We start from the raw sequence: 21,407 nt of genomic DNA on the forward strand, positions 1-21,407 counted from the left end.
AGTCCTGGTATAATATGTAACATAATATTATGCAGATGAACCACGGTATTTACGTTTATCTATCTAAAGTATTTTTATTAACGGAATGTTGTTAATTGCGAGGTAAAAACTAAAAATTACCGCAGTATTGATCATCCCTTAATATTTACCACATTTTGCATAATTCGGGTAAATTAGTCGTCGATTATCCGCGTCTGGGTCGTGTAAGCTGGATATAATTCGATATCCTTAACAATGAGTGCTTAAACTCACTCTCTCCAGGGAAAGAGTGAATGGAGGCGAACCTTTTGGATGTCGACCTAGTAACCCGCTAGCGGCGCTGAATACCAATCGATCCAGGCAGTCATGAATCGAGCCCGGCGCGGCGGCAGTAATAACACGGCGCACTCCCACACGTTGGCGGAACGCGTCGCTCGCCTCCATTCTGCCTTACCTTCCTTTCAAGGCGCTCTAATTTATCGCTTCTCGCTGCCCCCGTACTACACGCTCAATGTTACAAATACTATTTACGCTACTATGAAATGAAAGAGACAGCGAGCGATGGCTGATGGTGGTGCGGCTCTTACTTCGGCTCACTACATTAGCTCGATTTTTTTGCAAATGAACAAGATGATTGGTGAGAGTTTGCTGAAAAAAGGTCCTTTTTATTTTTCCTTATGTACGGCTGTAGTTACGAGGGCATTTCAAAGATAACTAGAGTTTTACAAAACATTTAAAAGTCTTCATTTAAATCTTGGATTAGATTATAACGATTAAAGTGTTTTTGGCTAATTGTTCTTTAATCTGCGTTGTTGTTCAGTGCCGTTAAAGCTTTTCATTCGATAACACAACAGTTAGGTAGAGAAACTTTTCCGTAAGATTTGTTTCTTTCTTCATCAATATCCTCTTCTATCAAAGATTGGAAATATTTCTTGCAATTATAATTTTGTTGGTTGCGTGCCTGAACAGTTCAATTAAACTTCATCCAAACCATTCACGAGATTTTATGTCTTCCTACGCTTCTTCTGTCTTTGATTTTGTCCTGCATTATGTTCCATACTAGTTCATATTTTTCACCTCTCATAATAAATATGCCCCCCAAGGATATCTGGATTAATAAAAAAGAGACAACGACGTCACGTGGATTTGGTTTCTTCTACGACCATGTTAGCGTTTTGCTAACCATGGTCTGATGGACTTTTGTGTTTTCGCCGATTCGATGGTATTGTGATATCTCTATTTAATTGGGATATAATCTATTTAGTTCTACTTTTCCGGCTTATTTGTTGACGAGAGCCACGTATATAACCGTCTCATAAAATATTTATGTTAAATGATGAAGATTGTAAAGCACATATTGATTCAATGAGCTGGCTTTTGGCTGCCTATTCCACTGCAACCTTTTCACATCTGTTGTGCCATCAACTTCAACTGCCTATTCAATTTACATACAGTGCCCTGTTACAGACCAGGCCTACTATGGCTATGAAGGTTCTCCTATCTTTACTTATTAGCTCTGACGTAAATTTTGGCGAATGTTCTGTAATGAACTTGTTCCGATGGTGGGTGTGTTGACGGAATCAAAATAAGTGTAAACAACGAACAGTAATATTTATTTTATTTTTGGTTAAAAGGCGTGCTTATTCATCTCGTAAGAGGGTTGTTTATTGTTTATTGTTTATGGGCAGCGAGGGTGCGTCTGAACTGCGTGCCTGCCGTGACGATACTGCAGAGACCACAACACTATGATTGCTATTATCATCATGTTTGCGGTTTTACAATATGGCTAGAAAAGGCAATAAATTACTACATCTGGCGTTTTAAAAGCTCAGAACCTTTCTGTAGTTTTAATAAACGTCTTCGAATGCATTTCCAAAGTGCGTTATTGACATAAGGTCTGATAAGGTAATTAATTTATGGGGAATTCAGTTTGTTAAACTGAACACACCAAAAACATGGTTAGGGATACATTTCGTTTCGTAAAACTTAACAAGCCCTTCTTAGCATCTGGTTTGTTTATTAAATGTGCATTTTATATGACCCATATTATTTCGTTTTGATAAGTTATTAAAAAATAAAATTAGCAAAAATAGTAATTAAAGCGTGTCTCCACAAACTGTTTCGCCTGTCTTTGTTCTAGTGAATTCCTATGGCTGCTTGCATTCTTCCAGATAGCACCTGCTCAAGTTTGCCCCTATCGACGATTGCAGTATCGTCAGCGTATCCTAGACAGTAAAAGTCTTTTGTGGACAGGGTTTTGAAAAGATCATCTACCAAGGTTTCCCAAAGTAGATCTACCAAGGTTTCCCAAAGTAGACAGAACTCCTCCTTGTGAACAGCCACCACCTACTCTTGCGTTGATTGTTGCGTTACCCAGAGTGGATATTAAATCCTATTCTCCATAGGGATGCCCTTATCGATCTGCATATTACTGCAGGTCTGCCTCGTCTACTCATTGCCTTTATCAGAGTTGGTAGTAACATTATTAAATACCCCTTCAATATCTAAAAAAGCGGCCATTAATCTTTGTCTCCATTGACTTAGTTATAAGCCTATTTAGATCATTCAACGCTGAATCCGTAGATTTACCAGGTTGATATGCATATTAGCAATTGCTTGAAGGATTATCTTTTACCACTTCGTCTCTCATGTACCTAGACAGAAGCCTTTCCAGCGTTTTTAATGTACGACCCCCATGCTAAACTGGCTTTGGGGAGCTTGCATATGTGCGTTATCAACATCTCTAATCCGTTATGCAAAAGTATCGGATATAAATATGATATATGCCATCTGTTTCTGAAAACTGAATACAGCTGAAATAATTTATAACTCATTTAATTCTGCTTGGTCTTGTGTTTGCTATGGCTATTTCCTAATCTATAGATCTTGGTCTATAGTTGGTTTTAGGTCTATGTTGGTTCACCAATCTACATCATTCAGAATTGTTGAGGCTAAAAAGTGCGTATTTATGAGTTCTCTAAGACTTTCTTCTTTAACCTCTGTAAATTTGTCAATAGCCTTCTTTAGGAAACTTACTTCTTTATTGGCAGCACCATCCTTTGCCAGGATTTTATGGATTTGAGAGCAGGCCGGGCTATCTGTAATATCCTCGCAAAACCTTCTCCATGAATTCCTTTTAGCTTTTCGAATTTCTTTATTGTATAGCGTTGTTAGCTTATACCTGTATCACCCTAGCCTTGGATACTTCCGACCGTAGTTTATTTAAACCGTTCTTCCACCAGACTGCATTACTGCCCTTATTCTTCCTTGTTTTTCCGGGCAATTTTCCTGGTAAGCTGCCATAATAGCTACGCTTACCGTTTCGGCTGCCGAATGTATGGCCTCTACGCCTTCAAAAAAGTTCATACTCCCGAGATTTCCACTGATGGGTCTATAGTATATAGCCTATCCAGTTGGTGTCTCTAGGATTTCTGTATTTAATTTCTAAATCATAAAGCTTAAGTCGAAAGCTATGGAACTTTCAAAACCCTTGTTTTAAGGACGTTCTTATCGATTAATGTAAATTTTCGTTACTTAAGTATATGCAGATATTATAGCTCCAAGCACTCTTTTTATTCAGGCCGATCTTACTTAGTTTTGATTACTCCTATCCACATATTGTATTTTTTTTACAAAACTAGTTTAAAACGGTTACACAGCATTAATGAAGACCCGAGGAATGCAGAAATCATATTTTTTGTATAATTAAACAAATACTACCGGTATCTCATTTGTTAACCAAATTTTGAATACAATCACGTAAGCCGATATAAATATCTCTAATTAATTCATAAAAACTATACCAGGTTTTGGATTTTCCAAGAATACTCATCGAATTATACAATAAAATCATTAAAATCTCTTTTTTATCAGTGAAAGAGTAGTAGTAGATGTCTTAACATGTTCCAAAACATTTTTATTTAGTAAAATCCTTTATAAAAGGTACATAATTTATTAATTAAAAGTCTCTTAAAGAGCTACATCATAATATCAGAACGGTTTCGATCTGAAAATATCATCATCAGTGCTGAACAGGATGCAAACATGCTGAGCCACCAATTAAAAAATATTTGGGTAAGAATTCGTTAAATTATTACAATTACATATAAGAAAATTTATATTGTTGAGTTTAAATAACATTGATAGCTGAAATTGTCCTAGATTTAGCAACTAAGCTTCATGTGACTTCCCACGAGGGTTGAACACTTTAAACAGGTCCTTAGACGATGTCCTCACATTACAGACGGTAGTTAACAACTGATGTAATTGTGAGGACATAAAGGACGTGTTCAACCCTCGTGGGGAGTCACATGAAGCCTAGTTGCTAAATCTAGGACAATTTCAACCATCAATAGTATTTAACCCAGGAGCAGTCGCGCTCATTTCTGTCACGTAAGCAGTCGCGCGATGAGAAAAATCTAACAATACGAATTTAAAACAAATTTCTATTTTATAATATTTTTATTTACTTGTTATGTTAAAAATATCTATTTTTAACAATTTTAAAGCAAATTGGTTCTCGCCAAAGCCATAAATTCCACAAAAACAAATAAAAAAAAATCCCACGCTTTACTACAATCTTCCTCGAGGCACTTTCGAGTGGAAAGTTATATTGCAAAATTTTTCATCACGTTATCACGGAAAAGGATAAAATGTTAGATTTTTTCTAACGGCGCGACTGCTCCCGGGTTAAGGCTGTTTTATCGGTGCACCAAAACCTAGGGACAGTGTTTTCTCTGTTATTTACCGACAGAATGTCTCGAAATTTGGACACGTTGTTCGAAATTATGTTGCCTTTAAAATGATGGTTTTACTTTTTTTATTTTTTTGAAAATTCTGTTGAAAAATTAGATTATAATGTTTAACGTTCTATTATAACCAAACTTTTTACTCCCATCACTTGAAAGAGTTTTTTTTTCTGTAATCGTTGATTTTTTTTTCACCTTTCTGTGTCCAGTAATAATCGAGAAAAGCGTGTTCCAACTTTGAAGAAAATTTGCTAAAAATATTGAAATCTAATAATGAAACGAGTTACGCAGCATTGGCGCTTAGTTTCATCGTTATCGCCTTCGTGACGACAAATCTCATGAACGTACGGTCAGTCGGTCAGTTCCCTTGAATAGAATCCATTTCCAGTTATTCATTCTTGTATTTTCTTCATCAACTTGCTTAGTGTTTACAGTTTACAGTATTCTTAGTTATTTTGAAAAAATTAAACTTATTTAGTTTACGGGTATTTTATATAGTTATATAGTATAGTGACGGAGCAGTTATATTCGCGGTCGGACGGACCGACGGACAGACAGCCTAGGTCAAATTTCTCACTTTTAGTACCATCCTTGGATTATAAAGGACGTAATTTGGGAATTTCCCGCATGTAAAAGTCCTTACATGTTCGTCAAATTACTTTCGACTCGGCTAAATTAGTGTAGGCTAGGCCGTACTAGGCGAAGGATTTCCTGGCTGAAAAATCTACGTACGTGGTTCAACACAACCACTATAAATCTTTTCAGAGCAGCAGTGTGAAAAGTAGAGATTGCCATGATGGCCGCCAACATCCGAAACGGATAGGCACTACAAGAAGAAGAAGAAGAAGAAGAAAGCCGTACTAGTTTATCCTGAAGTGTGAATCTTTATTATATCAGGATAAACTAGTTTGACCTAGGCCAAACTATGTGACAAAAATGTGGTAATTCTTTTTAAAATATTATCCACGATAAAATCAATCTAACAAGGTATTCCCGACAAAACTAATTTGAATGGAGAATAATGCATTTTGTTGTCATTAAAATACTTGTCCGCCGGCGCCACTGAGTAAAGATCGAATTGTCGGTCGCACTCCCTACTTCCAATCAACTTCAAGTAGGGAGTCACGTGTGTCTGACGTAAGCAGTCTACGAAAGTAAGTGATACGCCCACTTAACATTGCAATGTGCTTCAACTGATAAAACAGCCTTAAACTCAACAATGTAAATTTTCTTTTTAATATTTTAAAGGGTTTTTACCCGAATATTTTTTAATTTGGTGGCTTACCATGTTCGCGTCCTGTTCAGCACTGATGATGATATTTTAAGATCGAAAACGTTATGCTATTGAGATGTAGCCTATTAAGGAACTTTTAATTAATAGATTATATACATTTTATAAAGGATTTTACTGAATAAAAATTTTTTCTGATAAATGGTGTACAGCCAGCTATAGGAAATAACTTTTCCACCTACCTCTACCGAAAGTATACTTTTCCGGACCTGATTGTAGGGAGCAAAGTTGTACTTTTCCTCCCTAGGGAGGAAAAGTAAAAGGGACGTCATGGTATTTCATTCATGAAATATAACTTATTGACGCCCTGTACAATATCTGTTTTCTATTACGTAAGTATTTATACATTTTAACGTTTATTTATAAAACACCCTGTATTTTGAAGAATGGTAAAAAACAGTAAATTGTTGTTTTGATTTAACAATGTTTACATTAATAATTTGACTTATATTTGACAGTTGACAGTTATATTGTACCTACTTGTTAGTTTTAGTTCTAATAAATTTTGTTGGTTAGTTACATAAATAAATTAAGTAGAAATGAAAAAATTACTTATTATTTGAGGAAGGTGGAAAAACCATATGTATAACATGGGAGTAAAGTGCCTTTTCCTCCCTCGAATGATTACTGCCCTCCGCTACGCGTCGGGCAGTAAACTTCATTCTCGGGAGGAAAAGTAGCACTTTCCTCCCTTGTTATACAAATAGCTATTCCTTGTTCATTTTGTTAACATGTTCCGTTTGTTGCAGATAAACATTTGTAGTGTCGGTCTGTGCCCATGATTTCTGCAGGCGTGGAGGGAAGACTGCCTTATATGACTTATCCAGAGCCTTGGAGAGGTCCCCCGAAACAACCGTCGGAGTTGTTTCTTCGGCCTGCTCCGAAGCCCTTGCCTCCAACAACAAGGTAAGCCACAAATCTGACTAGTATTACAAGTTTGAATCATCTCTGGCTAAACTTGGGATTTTCTTCTTATTTCTCTTTCTTTTTTTTGTTTCTGTTATCCCTAATGTATTTCTGCGGTTTAGAATTCTTCTATGAGCTTATTTCTCTTTCTTCCGACACTTCCAACTTATTTCTAATAGTTCCTTTTCTAAGCATACTTAGCTTTTTTCCTTGTAATATTACCTTTTTTCATCTTCCGGTCCAGCCAAGTCTTATTTTGTTAGTTTTTTGGTGGATCTCGTTATTTTTGTCCGTTTGTCTCTTCTAATTCACAATAGGAAATTTCGTATCTTACATCCTTTTCCTTATGCAGGGCAGATCAACAACAGATGTAATTTTCATTGTAAGGCAACTAATGGAGAAATACAGGAATAAAGAGACCAGCGCTCAATTATAGACCAGTATCTGTCCTTAGCGTAATTTCCAAAGTAATAGAGAAGGTTGTATACAACAGAATGTTAAATTTTATAGAAGAATACAATTTATTAACTCCAAACCAACACGGATTTAGACCAAAATAATCGACACTCACGGCTGCATGCAGCTTGTATGAGCGTATTTATGATTAATTAGATAGTAGAATCCACGTGGCAGGACTATTTTTTGATCTATCACGAACTTTTGACTGCTTGGACATAACATTTATTCGAAATAAATTATATAACGTTGGTTTTAGAGGGATATTTCTCGAATGGGTAATAAATTTCTTAAGTGACAGGAAGAGTGTTGTGAAAATTAAAGAATTAAGCTCAGAACCATGCACGACAAATAAAGGAGTACCACAGGGATCCGTGCTGGGACCATTATTATTCCTAATTTTTATTAACGACCTACCAGATCACATAAGGGCACTTATAATATCAATATTTGCTGATGATACCTCGTTAATAGTCTCTGCACGTACACTCGAGGAATTAAAAATGACAATGAAGACTGTTGTTGACTTCTTTATACGCTGGTGTAATACCAACAGATTAATATTAAACATTGACAAGACGGAAATAATTTATTTTCACTCATACAACTCATCTACCAATGACTATATCTTAACCATCCATGATAGAAACAATATGTTATCTTCCACTCACTCTACAATGTTTTTGGGTGTGTTCATTGATTGTAATCTCAAATAGTCAGAACAAGTGAATTCAGTGAACATGAAATTTAATAAAGCTTTTTATGCTATATCTAGAATTAAAAACGCACTACCCATCTCGGCATTAATGAACGGTTATTATAGCCTTGCTTACAGCCACATGTGCTATTTATAATGTAATTTTGTGGGGGAACTCAGTAGATAGTAACAAAGTATTCATTACCAAAAAAAAATTGTCGTAAAATTTATAATTTGGATTATCAACAATCGTGTAAACCAATTTTTATTAAACATCAAATTTTAACTTTCCTGAGGAAATCAATACATTTTCAGTAAATTCAGACAATCAGTATTACAATAGAAGAAGTGCTGAATCTTTACCAGTTCCAAGCACAGAACATCGAAATTTCAAAATTGCTTCAGATATATGCGACTGACCTTGTACAATCATTTGCCAAAAACTGTGAAAGAAATACCACTTTCCACTAAATTTAAAAGAAATATTAAAGATTTACTCTTAACAAAAGCATATTATTCTATAAATGAATATCTTGAGGGACAAACTGCAGTAGCTTCATATTTTACTTGTAAAAATGTTATTTTATATATTTTATGTTTTGTCAATTTTATTGTATTATACACATTAATGTTTTTATACTTAATTCTGTAGTGACGTTTCCTATACATTTTTTAATGTCTTAAAGGATCAATAAAGTATGACTATGACTATTGGTGTTCAGAGAGACTATAACGAATAATAAAATGTATTTCAAACCATAAAAATTGTTCTTCTTTTGTAATAGCAAAACTTATTGAACAGCCTATTATGTACTTATTGAAATGTTAATAATACCCGTTTTTCTTATTTCAGTAGATATAATGGTGTTACCACCACGTATCCCAATGGCACCCGACTAGCCCCACCGCCTCGACCAGTCAGCAAGTATCCCTCACCACCAGCCACGATCACTGCTCCCGTAAATCTAGTTCAATCCAAAGAGGAAATCACAGAAGATATGTCACCATACAGCACTTACAGGATGTTCCCCCCAACCCCCCAGTACACACACTTCCCCTATCCCAACTTGTGCCAACCTCCCTACTTACAAATGAGGACTAGTTTCGCTACGACGCCCTTATCTCCTTTAGATACGTATTCTCCAACGACGCCGACGGTGACGGCGTCGTTCCTTACGCCACCAAATTCCTACAGTCCTCCGACTAGTATAAAACCCGTGAGTACTAGTTTGAGGCCGACGACTCCTTCTGGATTGAAGTCGGCGACTATTGTGAGGGATCTGAGGGAGAAGAAGACTCCTCCTCTGCAGACGCAAGTCATCAACGCTCAGAACCTCAATTCACAAAATTCATCGTTTAAGGTTAGTATGTACCTAATGATTTTAACTCTTAATTTACTTAGATTTTATTTAAATTTGTTTATACTAAACACTACTTACACTAAAACAATTTATATAATACAATTTATATTCCTGACTTATAAACCGCACACATAATATCCATTTATTACTCCGACAATAATACGTAATTATAACTTATGTCAGATACAAGTTGTTACTTCAGGCTGGTTCTCAAACCTGAATTATTGTAAAAAACTGTAAAATCCTTTATAAAAGGTATATTTAAAATCCCTCAAAAGGACTGACAAAAAAAAATTTATCACAGACATTTCATACCCCCCAGCCCCTACTGTCATCATCCTATGACGGTTTTGGTTTTTGGACCCTTAGGGATCCGGGCAGCCTGCGAGGTCTTTAGGAATTAGTCGCCTAAGTTTGAGCTTGTGCTTTCTTAATGATACATCCCCCTAGATTATTTAAGACATTTTTACACCTCAGCCACCCCCATTGTGATTTCCTACACCCTTACCTACACAAATTCCAACAGCTACTAATAAGTTAAATAAATTCGATAACTTTAAATCAACACAAAATTGCTTTTTTAAATCTTAGATCTCTTGATAACAAGATTTGATTACTAAATTTAGTTCTCGAATACAAACGTTTGCGTAATGTGGTTTGCCTAACTACCTCCACTTACAGTATACGTGAATACATTTTTAACTGCACCATCTAGTTTACTGAATTTTAAATGATAATTTTCACAATGGCGTGTGTTGTTACATCATTTCTAATTTTAACAAGCTGTACACCATAGTCTTTAAATATGACAGGATAATTTTTAAACTTCCTGTGGAACTGTCATTTCTGTCTTGTCATCGTTCGGAGGCCTCTATCCATTTAATTGTCACTTGCTGTCATACTTTCACCATGTGAACAAGCCAAATCCACAGCTCAGATGTTACCTGGGGCATATTAGCAAGATACTTTAAACATCCACGCCTAATGTAGCATTCTAAATCGATGTTTCCTTGACGGACTAATTTTACAGGGCTTTGGCCCACATATTTTTGTTAAATAATATATTGGTGGTTAGCATGTACATTGCACGTGAGTATAACCTACAAATTTTCTTAACCGTAGTCAAAATTTCAATATATTTGCATTATTTTACCAGGTTATATTCATGTTAGGTAAGCACTGATGATGACTGGTAAACCAGTCGGAAACTAGTTATGTGATTGTGATGTAGCTCTTTTGAGGGATTTTAAATATACCTTTTATAAGGGATTTTACAGTTTTTTGTATTACATGGTATACAGCCAACTACAGGAAAACTTTTTCCTTGTGGATGTTTCTAAATTATTGTCTTATAAATATATTATATTTCCCGCTGGCTGGGTTTCTCCTGAATTTACTAGAAAAGAACAGCGAGAAACCTTACGTGACATCACGCAGGTACCTGCTTCTTGGGTCTTCTAGAAAGGACTGTACCTCTCGTTGTTTAGTTGGAGTCCCATTAATAGAATTTTCTAGTGGGTCATTGACAGGTAACTAACGTAACATTGCTCCATCCATAAGAGATGCTGGTATCGGCAACTGATCCTTCTTTTACAACTCTCAGTTGTATAAAAGTGGCAAGGGACTGTTTTCGCCCTTAGTAAGTAAGGTATGCTGTATTGTCAAAAAATTTTCCAATTTGTGTACAAAGCTTATACAAAATAAAAAAATACAATAAAAAACAAAAAATAATAAAAACTACAAACAAAACAAAAACAGAAACAGACACCAAATAAATGGCCTGAGTTATACTACTTAAATACAATTTTATAGTTATTAAGTACACATTAAAAAATTTAAAAATTTTGCAAACAATATGTATACAACGTCAGAGCAAAAAGAAGGCGAACGAGGAAAGGGGAAACGGAAAGTAAATCAAAAGATCTATGCCGCTGCAAATATGTACAAAAGTACTCGAAAGTAATAATCCTGCAAGTCAATTTGCTGAATTCAAATCGTTTATAAAAAAGTCATTCACTGTATAAAAAGCTCTCTCAAGCAAATAAGTTTTCAAGGCCTTGCGAAAAGCGGGAAATGCTGCAATAGATTTGATGTTAGATGGCAGGTGATTGTGCATTTTTCTCGAATTGTATAGTATAGAGCACTTAACCAGCTCAGACCGTGGGGTTGGCAGATAAAGATTATGCTCCACGTTTCTAAGGGGATTCCTTCACCAGTAACCATGCGGATTGTAACAGTCTAGTAGGTACCTGGACTTCGGTGTCTCTAAAGATTTTTTCCACCTTATTTCGGACAACTCTGGTGGCATTCTAGCTTTCGCATCGCTAACTTTTGCACGTAGGACTCCAACATGTGCTCTTTCAATTGAAGTAATGTTTCATATACATCTTGGTAAGTGGGTTGGTCATGGGCAGTGTATTTTGTTACCAGATAGAAAAGGTAACGTGATGCAACTTGAAGTTTCAAAGTTTTTCCGGGAGCTAGCAGTTCGAATTGAATTTCTACATCTCGACCAAACTTCCTTTGAAAGACGGATGCCAACTCTTGTGTGGTATTTAATACCGGCCGGGATGGTGTGGGCCAGTGAGTAATCATCTGTAAGTGCGAAGAAGATCTTGCTTTTCTTTAATGGTAACACCATGTCTTGCTTTACGGGTATCTCCATATGCCCCCATGGATTCCTCAAACGCGAGGTCAGATACTTCTTGGACTTGGTTTACTTCCACGGCCTTGGACTTGGTTTGTATAAGGTCCATACTAACTATCAACTAGGGATGTCCGTATCAACTACGCCTTAAAAGCCTGTTGAGCTAAAACTAATTTACTTATGTTACAGGTGCCTTCAGGTAAGGAAGGTTCATTGAAGCACAGAATTTTGATCCGACCTGATGAGGTCAGCCCCAGGGGCGGTCCCTTAGATCTCCAAAAATCCATAGAGGGAAGAAAGCGGCTCCTGGCGACGGCGGCCAACACGACTGCAACCATGTCGCCACCTAGGTCACCTAGAAAACCACCCTTAAACAACAATACCATAACTGGGAGTTTTGCCAAAGGATCTTTAATTCAACTGCACAGCGGTGAGATGAGGAGGATAGAAGATTTGCGGACTGAAGATTTCATCTTGTCGGCTGCCAAAAGTGCCGAGGTTAAGTTGGCGGAGAGTACGGTTGTGAAGATCGAGGATAACCAGCAGCTGGGCAACACTACGATTACGCTTACCTACAATAATAGGCGAGATCAGGTATGTCTCATTACAAAATTATTTACAATATCGTCGGCCTTATATGAGAAAAGTCCAAATTAACAAATTTTATACAAATTTTATAGGAGACGAAAAAAACTGATTTAAAGAATGATTTTGACTTAAATCTTATTTGACACAGTTACTTAGAATAGTGTCCGTCCCTTCTCATAAAGATAGATCTATTTTTAAAATATGTATTATTACTTAAAAACGGATTTAAGCAACTTTCAATTTTGAAATAAGGAAAAAAATTTGGAGTTAGTCACATTTAATAACGAAGATCATGAAGAAATATGCGTAACTCCATAAAAAGTTGCCAAAAATAAACTGTGAAAAATGCTTAAGTCCCACAAGAAAAACAAATGTGGAGTTTTAAGGATAATAATGCTACTTAAATGTAGTTAACACAAAAACTATAATAATATGATCAAACTGAACTTACCTTCAATAAGGTTACACTGTTTCCGTGAAGATATAATATTATGTTAGCTTATAATACTACTTTTCTTGAAGATATAACACAGCAGCGCAGCAAAAGTACATCTAACCTCAATGAAAATAATGGACTTTGGCAAGGTTCATGTGATTCACCCAACGCCGTGGAGTTGGGTAGAATTCTTTTTTGTGGTTCTAGCGACATCCATTGACTTTTTTGAACTTTTTTTTGTCTTGCTATGCATGCGTACCATAAATATTAATCAGATGACGCAAAAAGCTCATTTTTGCTTATTTTGGGACTTACGCGCTTTTCATATGAAGCCGACGATATGCTCTAAATCTTATTCATCTTTATAATAAGTTTTTGTGTGGATTCAGAGATTAAGTGAAGCTAACGTGGTTTAACAGGACTCTTACTCTCTATATTCCTTAGTGTCTACATTCCTTAGTGTCATAGAAATATTGTCCTACAATTTTATTAAGAAATTTGTAGAAGAAACGAAGTTGTAGCTGTATAGCCTACCTGAGCTAAAACTCGTTTGTATACAATAACGCGTGCGATGCCTGACCTGTGCAGCTGCAACTCAACAGTCCCTACAGTATCGGTTATAAAATTTATAAAGCGAGCACGTGGTTTATTTTGTTGAAATTTATCGAAAATCATTGTTTTGAAAACCAGAAAATATGTCTGGATCTAGTGGTCGTTTAAAAGACAATCGAAGTAAGGGGACACATCGAAATAAGCATAATATTAAAAGGCAGCCTAAAGCTCATCAGTTTACTGCAGAAAACAATTTCGAATTATTACCCAGTTCCTCGACAAAAAAATTAAAATCTAGTGATGCATTGTTTGAACCTTATGGGAATAAAAATTAGAGAAGTAACAATGAGTTGGTCCGAAAATATCGACCAAGCTCGCGTTGCTCAAGCCAATAGAAGGGAAAAATTTGCTTCCAGAGGACATTATTTGCAATGCCAGGCACTTCCAAAGCATATGTGAGGAGGTTTCCTCCTCCTCATCACATAGACGGTACCGTCGGGTCATCCGCCAATCAAAGCAGATGAAGGTGCCGTTTGAGTCTACAGTGGTTGGGAAGCATACTGACCACCTGAGAACATTTTCTACGATCTAGAAAAAGAAGTTGGCTATAAGACTTTTGGATGGCCCCACTATGTGAAGCCTAGTCTTCTCATACTTCCACAGCTGGTTCAGGGAGTTCTGGAACCTCCTCAAAATAAGCTTCTTGAGACTATCCTGGCCAGTAGTAGTGAATGTGCCATTCACTACTACTGGTCAGGAGTACCCAATCACAGGTTCGAGTCCCACAAGCCCAGTAATTGAGCCCCGTCTTGCCAGAGCGTCAGCACGTTCGTTCCCTTCCACACTTGTGTCTTCCAGTACCCGTACTAAGTTATCCCTATTGGTCAGCGCAACAACATCCAGTGCTTGCACTGAAGAACCAGCTTAGACCTGTTTGTGATCTTTCAAAGCCCTTTGCGCTGCTTGACTGTCAGAGCAGATATAGTCCTGCCTGAGCAAGCACTATCTATGATCTCTTAAGCACATACCAGGATCGCAAACGTCTGCTTGAAAGACTGATACATGGGAACCGAGAGCCTGGCTAGACGCAAAGCTGACTCCACCACCATACACTCCAGCACATTCCCACTAGTCCACTCTGGGTCCATCTGTGAACCAGGTGAGCCCGCTCCGAAAGATTAGTGTGGGTTCCCGCAGTGGCGGCTCGTACCACTTTAAGAAGGTAGTGCCAGAATTCGGGCAGCCGCCAAAAATTTTAGTCACGGATTCACGATATTGTCAAAAAAGGTATACTTATAACAAAAACTAAAAAAAAATACGCGCGGATACTTTTATCTTATGTATCTGATGTATATTGATCTGAGGTGCCAAGCAATTGTCCAACATTGATCAAAACTTCCGTAAACTAATTAATAATAAAAACCTCTTAACCTACCACCAGCATTTACTGCTGATAGTGCTTGAAGTTTTTTTTTTATTTTTATTTATCCGCATCAACCACTCGGGTTATTAGCGGTACATTTATAATACAAAATAGATAGAGCAAAAGATACATTTTTAGAATATAAGAATGACAAAAATATGGAAATTATTTAGAGTTTACAAAGAAAAAAAGAAATGAATCATAATTTGTTATACAGTTTACAATGATTTACAAAAGATAAAACTTCATTGAATTTTGTGACCATTGCTTCTTTCAGGCTATTGGGTATCTTGAATATTGTTTTCGCTGAAGTGTATTCTGGACATTCTATTATTATATGGTTAACTGTGAGAGGTATTTGGCATCTTTGGCACATTGGTGGCGGTTCCTTGGAGATTACGTAGCTGTGGGTAAGTCGTGTGTGTCCGAGCCGGAGTCTGCTGATAATTACTTGGTCTTTTCTTTCTGGTGGCATAGGAAGATTTTTTGAAGATACGTTTGGTTTAATGGTTTTCAGATTTGTGTTTGTTTGATCCCATATTTCTTGCCAGATTTTGTTTACATGATTCTTGAATAAGGTTTAGTGTCAGAGATTGGTATGCCTGTTGTAGTTGGAATGTTCACATTGTTTATCGCTTCGAACGCTGTTTTGTCTGCTAACTCATTACCAGTTATTCCTACATGGGATGAGACCCACATAAATGAGATGGTTTTCCCAGAAAATTGGAGCTGATGCAACGCGTCTTTAATTAGAAATAGATTGATGTGGGTAGGGTAAACATGTTTGATGGCCTGTAAAGAACTTAGTGAATCTGATAATATTAGTATTTGGTTTTCATTTGTATTTTTACAATGATTTAGTGCGTCAAGTATTCCTTGAAGTTCTGCGGTATAAATACTGCAGCCATCAAATAATCTAGTGGCGGAAATTACGTTTTCTGATACAGTAGCAGCAGCTATTCCGTTGCAACTTTTGGAGGCATCGGTAAAGAAAAGTTTGTAAGAAGAGTATTTGAGTAAATTTGTATGATATTGAAGCCTGATCTCAGCAGAGGTGTGTGAATGTTTGTTAGAATTATGTAAGGAGAGGTCTACTATTGGTAAAGAAACTGTCCAGGGGGGTGTCTGATATTTTTTTATGGATGCTAAGGTGTTTTGATTAATGCTATACGGTAATCGTTTAATGCGTTCGTAAAATGGTATGTGCTTGAAGTTTGTTATTACGATTTAGTCTCTATTTACAAAGTTATAAAAATAATACTATTTCATTATTCACACACATGCACAAATTTGTGTAATGTCACCTTTAAAGTTTACGATGTATGAAGTTCATTCTTCTATTTTTTGGTTGCAAAGTTTTCAATGACTTTATTATTAAAATTATCAATACAATTTACAAAATTCTTTTCTGCAGATAGTATACCTAAAACACTATGTTTTAACATCGAAAAACAGCGTTCGGCTTCATATGTTGATATAGGAATGGTAACTAAAATACTTGAAAATTTAATAGTTTCTTCAAATGTGCTTTTTAAGCCTTCCCTCTACAATAAAACCGATAGCGAAGCAGCCCCAGAGGTAGTACTTAATTCGTTCGCTAATACAGTACATACTTCTAATTCAGTTTTAAACCGAGTTTTGCTTAAAAATTAAAAGTGTCTCCATGTTTCATTAAGAAATGATTCGGAGAACTGATGCTTATAAGCAGAAAACTTCTCCGACTTAAATAAATCAGAAGCAACTAAATGTCCGGATAAGGTAGACTTTTGAAAGATCTGGTACTTTGAATAATATGAACCTTTAAGTCGTTGTCTAATTCGGCGCTAAAACTCACCAGCTCCTTAAATATGCCTCTATTTTCTGAATTTTCTTTTTCGTCGTGACCTCGTTAAGCTAACTTAAAAGCTCCACAAAACCTTATAACATTTTGTAGTTGTTTTTCTAGCGAAAAACCACCAAAAACATTTTTTAAGATACTAATCTTCATTGTCAATTAATAAATTAAACTTAAGAAATAATCAAAATATTATTTATACACACCCACGATCATAATGCACTAAAAGTTTAATTATAAATACAAAAACTTTTTCACAGAAAATATGCATAATAAAAGCGACAAACCAGCACGTAAAGAAACACAAAATAAATAGATCCTCGTGCCCGGCACAGAGATTCTCATTTTAAGGTATACTTAATAGTCCAATATGGCTCTTTCTCTGTCACTTACATAGAATACTCGTAAAATCTTTCTCTTTTTAGTCGTGCCAGTACTGATTTTGGCACCAAGATGATTCTCCTGTCGAATAATCTCCGCTGTCGACAGAGATTGTATTACGCCCATAGTTGCCATATTTTATATAATTTATGAAGATCAAAAGAAATACACACAACAAAATTAACAGGAATTAAAAGGTTTTGAAAATAAAAAATATGTTTCTGCATAGTTAGCAAGGTAGTGCCATGGCTCTATGGCACTACCTCACGGCCCGCCACTGGGTTCCCGTTCCGTCCACTCATCTCGGTCAGGAAATTGATCCAAAAAGAAGGATGAGAACTCAAATTGAGGGGCCATGCTGTCCTGTACCATAGAGAGCACTGGACAACACTCGATAGAATGTCTCCAAATGTCACCATGGCCCATCCGCCCATTCATTCCCAGCCAGTATCCCAAGCAGTTGAGACGATAGGCTACCATCATGTCTAGAGGAGATAAATCCAACATAATCTCAAGAACCGCTGTGTGTGGGAGTGGTTCTCATGGCTTATGAGATGCCAACGCATATCAACCGCTGTAGGTGAGCCAACTGGGCCTTAGCTGAAGACAGTCTAGCCCAGTGCCATCACACGATGGCTACATGCGTCAGTATTAGTCTTGATAATAGTACAAAGAGATGTTCAAAATGTTACAGGATGTAGGATAGTCTGCTTCAATTGTTCAAGAAAATAAAGACGTGACCTCATTGATAGAAAGTGACTTTCAATTCACACTAAGCGGTCGATAATAAAGTACTGGATACAAAACATTACTGACTATACAGTGGTTTTTCCAAAGAAAACATAACATTTATCTTTATAATTCAACAGTCATAAAAATTAAAATAAACTTTATTTATGTTTCATAAAATCGCAAAATATCTGCAAATTATCGTCGGATATGTGGTTGTTGGCATTTACTATGTAGGTAGCGGTAAATAATCCTGCATATGCATTTTTATGTTATTTATTATGGTTAAAAATAACTTTATAGCTAATGTAGAAAGATGATCAAAGAGCATTTGACTTCCGTGGGAAGAATTAAGCAATAGGATAGAAATAATACTCATATTTGTTAACCATATGTACAGAAATCTTTCATTTTACATATATTTCTCACCTTTAACAGAATATGACATCTGTTTTGCAAGATAAACGATTATTTTGTGTTACTAAGATAAGGATAGCTTCAGAACAACATTAAGATAAGGATGACACACAAGACAAAACCAGCTTAATTTTTGTACAAATAAACACCAGGGATATATAAATGCTTAAGAACATTACAACCTGATCAAACAAGATGATCAATGGGCACCTTGTTTCTAGCATAAATTATTACTCAGTATTCCCTGATGTACAGCAAACTAAAATGGTTTTTTAACCCGACCAACTGTATGTATCCTACCATTGACGGTGAGCTTGAAACACGTTATTATCTAATTTAATATAGCTTCAACTTTTTTTGTTGGAATATCTTCTACAACTCAAAAATAGACAATCCAAGACAAAATTTAAATCCGCTAAGCGTCCCTTAAAAAATACGATTTTTTCTAAAAAATATATAAATGTCTGAAATGTTTGAAGAATTTCTTGAACTCTCCCGCATATCCTTCACCCGTTGCATTTTTTATTAATTTGCAAACTAGTGGATAAAAGAAAAAAATTAGATATGTATTTGTTTATACAGGGTGGGCCAAAGAAAAGAATCGACTTCGATATTTGGCAATAGTTATTAGATTTTAAGGAAATGCCGAAACAGGTAGATTTTTATTTTTGAATTGCAATTTTTTGATACATATTTGATACTAGTGACGTCATCCATCTGGGCGTGATGACGTAATCGATGATTTTTTAAATGTGAATAGGGTTCGTGTGGTAGCTCATTTAAAAGGGTGTTCAATTCTCTATTCAGTAATATAAACAATAATATCATTATTTATACAGGGTGGCCAAAGAAAAAAAATTTGAATGAAATTAATTAACGCAAAAAGAAGAATGTATGTAATGTAATTTATTTAACTCAACATACATTTTATTGCTGTCGGAAAATAAAAAAAAAAGATGTTTATTGGGCAAATAAAGATTGCTGTCAAAAGAGGTAGGTGGGAGGCTGTTTGTCATTTAATTTAAGCGAAATTTATTTGTGAAATAAACATTTTTTTCTATTTTCTGACAGCAGTACAATGTATTTTGGGTTAAATAAATTAAAAGTACATTCTTCTTTTTGCGTCAATTAATTAAAAAAATATTTTTTTGTTTACCCTGTATAAATAATGATATCAATGTTTATATTACTGAATAGAGAATTGAACACCCTTTCAAATGAGCTGCCACACGACCCCTATTCCCATTTAAAAAAATCATCGATTACGTCATCACGCTCTGATGAATGACATCACTAGTATGAAAGATATGCGAAAAAATTGCAATATAAAAATAAAAATCGACCTGTTTCGGCATTTTTTTAAAATCGAATAAGTACTGCTAAATATCGAGGTGGACTTTTTTTTGGCCCACCCTGTATTTATTGCTGTGTTCGTGTACTATTAATATAGAAGTTTGATAAACGTCTCTTTCATTTTGCAAACGATTACAACGATAGTTATTGCAAAATATTTATGTAAAATGTTACTTTTCAGAAATTTATATTTAAAGAAGAAAATTTAAAGGGACGCTTAGCGGATTTAAATTTTGTCTTGTAATGTATATTTTTGAGATGTAGAAGATATTCCAACAAAAAAAGTTGAAGCTATATTAAATTAGATAATAACGTGTTTCAAGCTCACCGTGCATTAAGTCCTATTTTAATGAACGGACTTTTACTGTCAAAGTAGATGATTAAATTTCGACATACTGTGTTGTAAATGCAGGAATGCTGCAGGGGAGCGTACTTGGACCATTTCTTCACTTAATATAATTGCTGATATACCACAAACCGATGACACACTCATGGCAATATTTGTAGATGATACTGTTATTTTTCGGGGGTTATAACCCCCCCCCCCCCCACCCCTTGGGATGTACTTTGACTTCTATACGCTTAACACCATACCCCCAGAGACCTTCCAGTAGTTGTAACCCCCCCCACCCCCTTAAGATCATCCTGGTTACGCCGTTGTTTTCAAATATTCGTTATCCTTTTTGCCGTTTTCCGTTTTGTTTTACACACAAAAAACTACAAAGTGAGCATATAACTGTACCAACTCAATTGAAATTAAAGGACTTCATGAATTTATTAATTTTATTATGTTATCAAAATATCCCCCTAGACTTTTCCGAATTCGATGTATGTAGTAAAACATAGACATAAGCTTTGATGCCAAAATTATTTTCATTAAAGTGCCGTAACTTTATAAAGTTTCCGTAGCAAAATCAACATTAGAATTTCAAACGCATTAAAATTCCACAACCTGTATTTTACGTCTCGAAAGGTTGGCCAATTAGCGGATACCTAGACCATTAAATTTTTATTCATATATCATTCGGCAACCCACTTAACGCGGCGTGGGCCGCGGTAGTTTGGTGTCCGCTTTTACATTTGAACGCCGTTCCTTAATCACCGTTTACAAAATATCAACTTCAGGTACAATGTACCTTCACAATAAACCCACATGCGGATTTTATATGATGCCGATGCTATGGAGCGATAAGCGAGGCTGGTGTTAAAACTCCTTAAAATTTTGGTATCTGAATGAACAGTAGAGGTGGGCGACAGTTTACCGATACCGGTATTTCAAAACTGTTACAAGATTACTATTTTATTATTATTACCAAAAAGAAATAGGGATGTTCACTAATTTTTAAATATAGTTAAATTCAATAGATTACAAAGTGTATAAAAACGTAACAATCATAAAACTGCTTAAAAATGTATATTTTTTAAGATAAATGAGTTCATAATGTTGATTTTCTTGGAGGCTAGGAAAACGGTACCCTGTAGCGAGGCTACGGTCTGTGACGTCAGCAGTCGTAACGTCTTTGATCGACGACTAGTTTTGTATACTTATTTACGAAGTGTATTTGAATGTGCGCAGTTTTTTACGTACTTTATTATTAAAAATGAAGCC

At 35.8% G+C, this 21,407-nt stretch overlaps 1 protein-coding gene across 6 annotated transcripts in view; it reads left to right on the forward strand.

Moving 5' to 3' along the window:
• The window catches only part of LOC126892198 (protein mono-ADP-ribosyltransferase PARP4), a 400,117-nt gene that overhangs the window by 315,647 nt on the left and 63,063 nt on the right, over nt 1-21,407 (forward strand). For 4 of the 6 annotated variants that reach the window (XM_050661687.1, XM_050661688.1, XM_050661689.1 and 1 more), the window contains exons 2-4: nt 6,768-6,924; nt 8,931-9,438; nt 12,275-12,679. In XM_050661687.1, the coding sequence (XP_050517644.1) occupies nt 6,797-6,924; nt 8,931-9,438; nt 12,275-12,679 (1,041 nt within the window). In that variant the 5' untranslated portion in view covers nt 6,768-6,796. The remainder of the gene's footprint in view (nt 1-6,767; nt 6,925-8,930; nt 9,439-12,274; nt 12,680-21,407) is intronic. The other 2 variants (XM_050661691.1, XM_050661692.1) reach the window with 1 other exon arrangement.

This window comes from Diabrotica virgifera, chromosome 9, assembly GCF_917563875.1.
Source record: "Diabrotica virgifera virgifera chromosome 9, PGI_DIABVI_V3a".
In the NCBI taxonomy this organism is placed as follows: domain Eukaryota; kingdom Metazoa; phylum Arthropoda; class Insecta; order Coleoptera; family Chrysomelidae; genus Diabrotica; species Diabrotica virgifera.